The following is an 11,102-nucleotide window of genomic DNA, read 5'->3' on the forward strand; positions in this document are numbered from 1 at the left end:
GAAGCGAGCAGGGAGGCTTGCTTTCTCCAGTGACTGCGGACTCCAACCTTCCCCGCCTGCCGCTGCCCGCCTCTCAGGGGCAACTCTAAGCAACTAGGTACTATGTTGCAAATAAGAAGCTAAACAAAACAGCAGAATCCGGCTGTCAGTCAGCCAGGTTCAGCCAGCCGGCCTCAACATTGTATCCATGTTTTCAGCAGCGAGGCCTCAGAGCTAAAGCTGGCCCAGAATAAAAAAAAAAAAAGAAAAAAAGGAGCGGTTGAGAGCTTCAGTCACCCGCCAACCTGAAAACGGCCCTCAGCCCCTCAGCCAGACTGGCCAGGCACCCCAGTGGGGACCCCCACCCTGAAGGGGGTGTGACCAGCTTGAAAACAGCCCTCAGCCCCTCACCCAGACTGGCCAGACACCCCAGTGGGGACCCCCACCCTGAAGGGGGTGTGACCAGCTTGAAAACAGCCCTCAGCCCCTCACCCAGACTGGCCAGACACCCCAGTGGGGACCCCCACCCTGAAGGGGGTGTGACCAGCTTGAAAACAGCCCTCAGCCCCTCACCCAGACTGGCCAGACACCCCAGTGGGGACCCCCACCCTGATCCAGGACACCCTTCAGGGCAAACCAGCCAGCCCCCACCCAACGCCACATAAAAATGTCTAGACTATCTAGTAGGTGAGAGTATACTGCTAAAATGTTTGTAACCAAGCAAGTAACATATCCAGATTTAAATTTAAAAAATCATCTCTTTTGACTGCAAGTGTGAAAAATAGATTAGGGAATGGCAAAAGGTCCAGCAATTCAGCAAAATAAAAAGAAAATGCTTATATGAGCAAATTATTTAAAGAACAGACTGAGTGATAACACCTAATTTTAACTGTGTTTTGAGAATCTGTCAGTTATCCTTGCAGATTCTTGATGACTATAGAGAATGCATTACAACATTATTTAAAAGATGAAATCAGCACTACTTGTTTTTCCAATTTCCTCAACACAAAGATCTGAAGAAGAAATGGTTATTTTATATTATAAAAATGTAAACTTATGAATCATTGTTTTGCTATTCAGAGATCACTAAATAAATTCATTTTATTTCATACCTGAATTTTCAAGATGCCAACCACTTGAGTGGTTGAAGGAGTGATTGTAAACTTCCACTCTGACCTCCAACGACCATTCCTTAAAAATAAAAACAGCAGCTGTAAACAGGTAGGGAAAATAAATTTTAAGTGACAGATTTAAATTGAATGTTACAGCCTGGCCAGCATGGCTCAGTGGTTGAGCACTAACCTATGAACTAGGAGGTCACGGTTTGATTCCCAGGGCACACACTTGGGTTGTGGGCTAGATCCCCAGTATTGGGGCATGCAGGGAGCAGCTGATCAATGATTTTCTCTCATCATTGAAATTTCTATCTCTCTCACCCTTCCTCTCTGAAATCTATTAAAAACCATTTTTTAAAAAATGTAATGTTATAGTATGAGAGAATGTGGGGGATGAATGCTAGATACTCATTAAACTAAAACATGTAAGCTACTTTTAGAGAAAAATTTTAAGCTGCTTCTTCAATTGACTCACTTATGTTTTAATTAAGAATAAATAAATGTTCATATTATCAGGTGCTTTAGCAAATCAATACAGTTTAACATCCACTGAGTTATACAAAGTACCAAATAATTTAAAAAGAATGGATAGTACAACATTCTTTTTTTTTTTAACTGATTTCTTTTTCTTTCTTTCTTTCTTTTTTTTAAGAAAGAGAGAGAGAGGAAGAGGGAGAAAGAGAGAGACATTGATGGGAGAGCAATACATCAATCAACTGTCTCCTGCACACCCCCCATTGGGGATCAAGTCTGCAACCTGGGCGTGTGCCCTGACTAGCAACCTTTCGTGGCATGGGATGATGCCCAACCAACTTAGCCACACTGGCCAGGGCAGTAATACAACATTCTTAAGGAGGTTTTGATATCTGGAAAGAAAAGGGCTATAAAGAATTATAAGCATCAGATATCCCCCACACCTCCTTTCCAATTTTAGGTTTAAAGTTTTCACATCAAAGGCACATCCCTCCTACCACTTCCTGAAATTATTTTCGGTATACAAATTAATACATATTCATCATGGTAGGAAATTGTGAAGTTACATCAAGCAACAGGTATGCTATTCATTTTTGTCTCCCATTCCAGGTAATGAAATTTATCCTTCCCGCTCCGGAGAGCCTTTTCCATAGCAACTCCTTTTCTCTTTTCTTTCCATCTTTACTTGCTCTTTGCACACTACAGACACTCTGATATGCAAATCTGTACCTGTCAGTTTTTTTGTTTTGTTTTTTTGTTAACCCTCACCTGAGAATATTTTTTCCATTGATTTTTAGCGAGAATGGAAGGGAGGGAGGAAGAGGTGGAGGAGGAGAGACAGAAAAACATCGATGTGAGACAGGCACATCGATTGGTTGCCTCCCTGGGCTCAAACCTATGACCCTTTGATGCCCAGGCTGACACTCTAACCAATGAGTCATAACAGCCAGGGCCTGTTAGTTCTTTTGAACAGTATACATTTCTAAAATAATCACAGGGCTAATAGATCACTATATGGGCTTTGGTATAAAATTATTTGTGTTCTTTTCAATATTCTTGCAGTCTAACCAATCATAAAAATCTGTAGAATGATGACTCTCATACCTAAAGTTAACACTTAACATTTGAAAAGTATTATTATTAGAACAATGTTTATCACGTACAAAATAAAAGAGAATTGTTTAACGTCTTGATTTTTAGTGACTCATCCAAAATTATCCATAGAAGCTCAGTTGGAAAGAACCTAGATCAGTGATGGCGAAACTTTTGAGCTCAGCGTGTAAGCATTTTGAAAAACCCTAACTTAACTCTGGTGCTGTGTCACATATAGAAATTTTTTGATATTTGCAACCATAGTAAAAAAAGACATATTTTTGATATTTATTTTATATATTTAAATGCCATTTAACAAAGAAAAATCAACCAAAAAAATGAGTTCGCGTGTCACCTCTGACACGCGTGTCATAGGTTCGCCATCACTGACCTAGATCTATTCATTTTATTTCATAATTCCAAAAGAAGTTATTCCTTTTACTTAGTTATTAATATCAAGCACTAGTGAGTTCTAGGCATATACATTCCTAACTTATCATAACTGACTGTGAACAGAAAAAAAAATCCAAATCAAGTAATGGTATGAATTTGAGAACTATTTCAAAAGATCCTTCCAAAGAAATTATTACATAGTAAAAGTAAATGATGCTGAGTAGAAAGTACCCTTTCATCAATGGTGCAAATAGTCAATATGTCATAGCCTTTAATTATAATCTTCCCCTCTCTTCTATTAATGCTGTAATTACAAATGTGTATTCATTCAAAAAACATTTATTAAGCTCTCTAATACGGCTAGACATTAGGGGAACAGTAGAGACCAAGAAGAGAATGTCCCTAGTGAAATCTACAAAACATCCATTCAAAACACACACATAAAAAAACCCAAAACCAAAACATCATGACTAATATTTTCTGATTTTTTATTCTATTTTTACTTTAGGTGAATTGAAATATATTTCTTTGCACCAATATTTATATTTTAATGAGATTCTTGTGATATGTGGTGTTGAGAACTTTGGAATATCATATAAAATTTGTCTTTTCCCCAAATTGGAAATCATGTTTAACTTCACTGATATAGTATTCTTAGTGATAGTTTAGGAAAAAAAAATTGATCAGATATGTAAAGTAAAATAGTGAGAACAGAAAATTCAAGGACAGACATTATCTTCATTTTACATATGCTAGAGTTCTAATAAATTATATTTTTGAAAACTAATTAGTAAATTTACTATAGCATACTTTAAGGTAATATGCTTTAAGGTAAAACTTAGTAGCAAGAATTTATCTTTAAGTAGTTCAGTTTCAACAAGATTTATTTTATTAACATATCCTGACACAAATAGCATAAATTAATTGTGATTTTATGCAGATTTATTTATTTAGGATACTGGTAGATTAATGCTACAGGTTTTTAAGATTAAAATGGAGAAATCCTTTTTTTCCCTTTTTAATTTGTCTATTTTCCACAACCTTTTAAAGCACAATGTGACTCGAGCACTATATTTCTAGTCACAAAACTTGCTTTGAGTTACTTTCAAATGGCTTTACAACATGCCTAGGTTGGCTTATACTTCTGCTACACTAAACTCCTTTTCTTTGGAGTCAGGCCCTATGGATAATTACTCCCTTCAAGTTGGTCAGCTTATCATACTAATTTCTAGAGGCTGTACATGCAGTTGATAACTACAGGGGATGTTAGGCTTAAAAAGTAGATCCTAGAGCAGTGATGACGAACCTTTTGAGCTTGGCGTATCAGCGTTTTGAAAAACCCTAACTTAACTCTGGTGCCGTGTCACATATAGAAATTTTTTGATATTTGCAGCCATACTAAAACAAAGATTTATATTTTTGATATTTATTTTATATATTTAAATGCCATTTAACAAAGAAAAATCAACCAAAAAAATGAGTTCGCGTGTCACCTCTGACACGCGTGTCATAGGTTCGCCATCACTGTCCTAGGGGATGAAAGTTGTCTTAACCATGTATCACAGAACACTTTAGCAACAAAAGATTTGGTCTACTTAGGAATCCGCTTGAGAGATAACACTTAGACCACAAAGCTAACATTAGGCTACACGTATCTTACAGCAAACTTCACCCCATTCTGTTGAAACAGGCCAACATGAAACTAGAAAAGAAAAACGAGCTCTGCTTTAGGTGCCTGTAGTATCACAGTATCATACACTTAGAGGGGGAAAGAAACCTGGTCTTCCCTTTAAGTAGTTGTCATGCCATACATATTTTAAAAATGTTACAACATTTTTTTTAAAGTCCTTGAAAATATAAAAATGAAGAAATCTTTAAGTGACTGCAGCTTGTTTACATGTGAAATTGATTTTCCTGCAGGGATAATGTATTTACATTCCTTCAAATGCTCTTGGTTAACTTTGTAACCTTGCATTTATTTCTGAGATGGTTAAATAGTGGAGCAAGTTTGGGACATAGACCAAACTGGCCCATAGGGGTTACTAACACCTTCAGGAGCACCACCAGCCAACCTGGCTAACAAATCAAAGACTAATACACTTAACAGGTAGATATTATGATCATACTTACTCTGATGAGCATAGTATGAATTAACTAAAAAGGGGGATATAAAGATTTCATTTAATTCTGAATTTATAAAGTCTTGAAGAGCTTTAAAATTTTTTTTAACAGGAGATATCTCAGAAAGTATTATTTAAGAATAAAAAGGCCTACCAACCTGTCAAAGATAAAAGATTAATAGGGCAAGTCAGTGCTTTGGGAGACTAGACTTTTATAGTAAGTAATCAAATGACTTGTACAAAAATTATAAGGCATGATTGTAATTTGCTCCACTGTATAAAATATGCCATTACTTCCTCACATTGGCTAACTGGGGACAAGGCAATCCACATGAAAATATCTACATCAGAGTCCCTAAAGTTCACACACACAAAAAAGTCTTAATTCTTCACCTCTGCCCTCCTCCCTCATATAAGTCTCATTCAGAAACAACCCCTTCTCAGAATGAGCATACGGGCCTCCAACTGGTCTGCTCAAAGGCACACAAGTTCCCTTAGGATGCTGCTTGCTAGTTTTTGTATCAAAGGCTGAAGGTCCCCCCCTCCCCCAATTTTATTTTGTATTGGTTTCAGGTGTACAGCTTAGTGGTTAGACAATCATATACGTTACATAATGTTCCTCTCAGTATTTCCAGTACCCCAACTGGTACCATACACAGTTATCACAATACTATTGATTATATTCCCTATGCTTTACTTACAACCCTGTGACTATTTTGTAACTACCAATTTGTATTTGTTAACCCCTTCACCTCTCTCACCCAGTCCTCCAAGCCTCTCCCTTCTGACAACCACCAGTTTGCTCTCTGCGTCTGAGTCCATTTCAATTTTGTTTATTTTGTTCTTTAGATTCTACATACAAGTGAAATCATAGGCATGTGTTTTTCTCTGACATTACACTGAGCATAATACCCTCTACGTGCACCCATGCTGTTGCAAATGGTAAGATTTCATTCTTTTTTATGGCCAAGTATATTCCATTGTATTTATATGTACCACTTCTTTATCCAATAATCTGTTGAAGGGCCCCTGGATTGCCTCCATATCTTAACTGTTGTAAATAATGCTGCAATAAACATAGGGATGCCTAAGTTCTTTCAAATTAGTGTTTTGGGTTTTTTAGATATATATCTAGAAGTGGAATCTCTGGGTCATAAAAAGGCTGAAGTTTTATATTATGTTTAGATTGCTCTTTTTCAATCATACAAGCAAGGTATAGGCTCAATCAATAAAGCAAAAACCTTTTACAAAGAATATAAACAATGTCGAAATTCTCCAATGCACCAAAATTTTAACTTACCAAAAGTTTTTTGCTTGGAACTGATGGCTTTCTATGCATGCAATAATGGTTTGCTGTCCATCTATTTTTTTACCATATACCTTGATGGCAAAGAAAACAAACATAAGAGTGAATTTAGGGCCACAGAAAGTTCAACTTTATAAATCTATACGATACTAAAAATTGTGTCTTTGGCAGGAACATATAATACTCAAATTAGAACACTTAATCACAGAGTCTTTGTGGATCATAAAAGAACTCACAATTAAGAACATGCAATTTACTGAGTAAAACTGATTGTAAAGTAGTCATAAATATTCTAAATATACCATATTTTTCATTCCAAACACAAGTATCAGGCGAAGCATGAACATACAGATATCAATATGGCTGTTTCCATGTAAATAAAAACTAGACCTAGATTGTGATTATCATTGTTTACTTCACAATCTCAGGGATTGCAATTTCTCTAGTCATTTAAAAAAGTATCTGGAAAAAGATGAGAAATTTACTTATAACTAAGAAAGATTATTAAGAGAATGCCTATGATGATATGATGATGTTATTTTACCTCTAGCCTACTGCTTTAGAAGTAATGTTTAAATTGTGCTTTTCAATCCCCCAGGACAAGTGAGGACTCTCTAATTCAACTCTCTCAAATTAAATTTAACCACCTTATTTTTGAGTTATTCTTCCAAAATAATCCTAATCTACAAGGTTATAGTTAAAAAAAGTATAAGGTATTTTAAGTTAGACTTTATTTCTCAAATAATTATTGAGCGCTAGAAACTTAAGAGACCATATGGATTTTTGTCTTAACCAGGAAACTTCTGAGAGTGAAACAGGGTTCTCTTGGTAATATTAATAACTAGAGGCCCAGTGCATGAAAATTCATGCACTGGAGGAGGGGTCCCTCAGCCCGGCCTGCCCCCTCTCACAATCCGGGAGCCCTCAGGGGCGGGAAGCGACCCTGCGATCAGGGAAAGGCGATGCCCCATCACACCTCTGCTGCTGCCACTGCCGGCAGCGCAAGCCTTAGCCAGTCCTGGTTACCTGAGCCTCGGGCAGCCCTAGGCGGCTGGGCAGCTGCCATCCGAGGCTTGCCTGCGCCTTGGGCCGGCCCTGGGTGGCTGGAGGGCTGAGGAGACTGGGGGACTCTGGAGGCAGGCAGGGACTGGGAGCTGCCATCTTGTGGCTGTAGGCACTGCCATCTTTGAGGGCGTGGCAGTCAATTAGCATATTCCCTCTTTATTAGATAGGATTATGTTGGGACAGTAGGTATAAACCAAAATACATGGTCACCTTAGGTTGGAGAGACAGGCAGAGGCCAGGTCCAAAGGGCCTTGAAAGCCATGTTCAGAAACCCAGATTCTATCCTAAGTGCAATGGAAAATTGATGAAGGATTTTAAATAGGGAATTTTCATGATCCGATTGGCATTTCAAAAGATCACTCTGGCTACAGAAATTACAGCACAAACTCACTGTGGGGGACTAAAAAGCCTATCTGGGTACAAACAATCTTATGAAAAGAGAGAGAGAAAAAAAAGCTCTCCTACTTTCTAACTTATTTCATTCTGAAAATATAAAGATAGCTTAAACATATGAAAGAACATTATAAAACGTAAGAAATTTTATTTTAAAAGACACAAGGATGTAATTCCATTTCCAAATAATTTTATTTGTTCTAAGATCTCATAGCTTAATAAAAAGAAGATTGATCAAAACGTATTGAGATGAATCATGAACATGAGATTAACCCCTAGAGTGCCAGGGAGCGTGATCGTGCTCCTCCTGCAGTGTCCAGTTCTAAGTCTGCTTTTATTAGTGATGATGATATTGCTAAATACGTCAATTCTTGCTGTGAAGATGATGATTTTGTGGAAGATACTGAATATGTAACTTCATTTACTTGCGATTCATAATTTTTTTCCTAAACTGCTGTAAAATCAGCAAAAATGCCTTGGCAATTTTAGCATAGTTCCTAGGATATTGGTTGGCACTCAAAGGGTTAAAAAATCTCATCATAACTGTGCTCTTCTAATCAATATATGGGAATTCCTACTTGAATTTAATTCAAGGTACAGCATTTTTCCACTCTGGGCTATCATAATATATTTACTATTTAGAATTTCTTAAAAAAAAAAAAAGTAAACATTCTTGAAAATATTTACTTCAAGAAAAAAAAAAAGAATGACAAGTTCTATAAATTACTATAAAATTCAAGAGACCATAAAAACACTGTCAGAAGACGAAAGGGAAAAGTGACTTTCACTGATGACTTACAGTGCAGACCCCATTCGGATAATGTTCTTTTACATAAGCTCGCAGAGCAGTTTCTACTGAAGTTCTCCATGATTCAATTGCATTCTCTGCTTCATACGGTCTTGGATCAGTCGCTTCCTTTCTTAAGTGATCAAATTTGAAACAGATTCTATTTTTTGGATCCAAAAACTTTCCATTTCCCACATCACCATGTTCTGTTATCAATACCTTCAATGATACAATAAATATTGGGAAAAAAGTATTTAGCATTTAAGGGGTCAATGGGGAAAAAGGGGGACATCTGTAATACTTTCAACAATAAAGATACATTTTTAAAAATACCATTTAAATACTGATATATATTAATATACATTCACTTAAGCTTTTCCCTTAAAACTATAAAATAAATCTACTCCAAACAACTGATTTAACTAAATGGCACAACTACTTCAAATGAGAAGACTTTTATAAAGACAATGAGGCTACTTTCATTCATCTTGGATCAGTGGATCTGATTTAATAACTTCTAGCTCCCAGTGAAAAAAATGTATTCTTCTAATACATCGTTGGAGTCAGATCTATGAATAGCTTACTATTTGTTATCATTCTCCAGTTCCTCAAATCTAAGGAAGTGACAATAATTAACCTTTGATGAGGATGTTTACAAGAATGGTTTTAATCCAGTGAAACTCCTCTTGTGTGTCCTACATTGTTGTTGGGCCACAATCTCATCTACTGTGAAGTGCCTCCCTCTTGTTTCTATAAACTAGTCATTGACATTATTTTCAATTGACTCCAAATTTTTTGAAATATATTTTATTTATCTACATTTATATTACATATGCATGAGACATTTTCTGATTGAAAAAATTTCCCTTGCAATTCTCCCAATTTTTGACTCCTTATCTACATCAGGACTTCCCCATCTCTCTGATGTAAATCATGAAAACACAGAATGTATCCTTCTAATTTTCATTCGGCCATATAGTATATAGATAAATATATATATATCTATGTATACATATAAATGCATACAGGGTTTTTTTTGTTATTGTTTTATATGAATACAATAAAAATGCATGCACACACACATTTTTCTGCATCTGGCTTTTTTCAACATCAATACCTTATGGAAATTCTTCAAAGTCAACTGCTAAACGTCACCATTCTTTTTAATGGTTGCATAATATCCCATGATGTGGATATAACAATTTATTCTGCCATTCCACTATTAATGGCCATCTCTTTATTTCCAGGCTGTTTTCTTTTGGGGGGGAAGTGAGGGGACATTAAAAATATTGAAATAAGTATTACTGTACATATATTTTAACATACTGATATTTTTACTTCCACTAAGATGCTTCTATTTCTCTTGGATAGATCCCCAACAGTGGAAATAGAGTTAGATGTTGTTGTTGTTGTTGTTTTTAAATAACTGTAACAAACCACATATGAATAATATATGAGATATGTTTCCCTTCATATTATCACAATCAATAGGCATACAGTTCTTTTTTTCAGTCCGATGAGTAGAGAATATATTTCATTACTTTATTTCTTTGACTCCTGACAGATCTAGACATCTTTTGATATTTAGTGGGGCCATTTGCTCTTCTGTGAGCAAATATCCTTTAATATTTTTCTTCTTTTTTCTTATTAATTCTTAGATGTGCTTTTTTTAAGGTAACTGTTTCATTCTACGGTTAAAATACTTATTATCAGCAAAAATGCCCATCTTCTCTCTCTCTCTCTCTTTTTTTTTACAGAGAGGAAGGGAGAGGGATAGAGAGTTAGAAACATCGATGAGAGAGAAACATCGATCAGCTGCTTCCTGCACACTCCCCACTGGGGATGTGCCCGCAACCAAGATACATGCCCTTGACCGGAATCGAACCTGGGACCCCCCAGCCCGCAGGCTGACACTCTATCCACAGAGCCAAACCGGTTAGGGCCCATCTTCTCTTTTATAGTTTATGGGTTTCCAGTCTTATTTAAAGCTAGAGGCCCAGTGCACGACATTCATGCACTAGGGGTGGGGGTCCTTCAGCCTGGTATGCGCCCTCTTGCATTTCAGGATCCCCCGAGGGGTCCTTAGCGCTGAAGTGGAGGTGGGAGAGGCTCCCGCCACCGCCGCTGGGCTCGCCAGCTATGAGGCCAGCTTATGGCTCAGTGGCGCTCCCCTTGTGGGAGTGCACTGACTATGAAGGGACAGCTCTTGCGTTGAGCGTCTGCCCCCTGGTGGTCATTCCATCATTTGGTCGATATGCACATTAGGGTTTTATTATATAGGAGGGATGGTCTTCCCTGTTCCTATCTTGTACATGTTTTTAAAATTTTAGTCACTTTACACATTAGAAGTTTTTTTCTTTTAATCTTTTTGTTTGTTT

At 36.9% G+C, this 11,102-nt stretch overlaps 1 protein-coding gene across 1 annotated transcript in view; it reads right to left on the reverse strand.

Moving 5' to 3' along the window:
• Window positions 1-11,102, reverse strand: part of CAPZA2 (capping protein (actin filament) muscle Z-line, alpha 2) — a 50,593-nt gene that overhangs the window by 6,995 nt on the left and 32,496 nt on the right. Inside the window, exons 5-7 of the mRNA XM_014548923.1 lie at window positions 8,737-8,943; window positions 6,474-6,553; window positions 1,092-1,170 (exon numbers count right to left, since the gene is read on the reverse strand). Of these exons, the coding sequence (XP_014404409.1) occupies window positions 1,092-1,170; window positions 6,474-6,553; window positions 8,737-8,943 (366 nt within the window). The remainder of the gene's footprint in view (window positions 1-1,091; window positions 1,171-6,473; window positions 6,554-8,736; window positions 8,944-11,102) is intronic.

Source organism: Myotis brandtii, unplaced genomic scaffold (genome assembly GCF_000412655.1).
Source record: "Myotis brandtii unplaced genomic scaffold, ASM41265v1 scaffold529, whole genome shotgun sequence".
NCBI classification, from domain to species: Eukaryota; Metazoa; Chordata; class Mammalia; order Chiroptera; family Vespertilionidae; genus Myotis; species Myotis brandtii.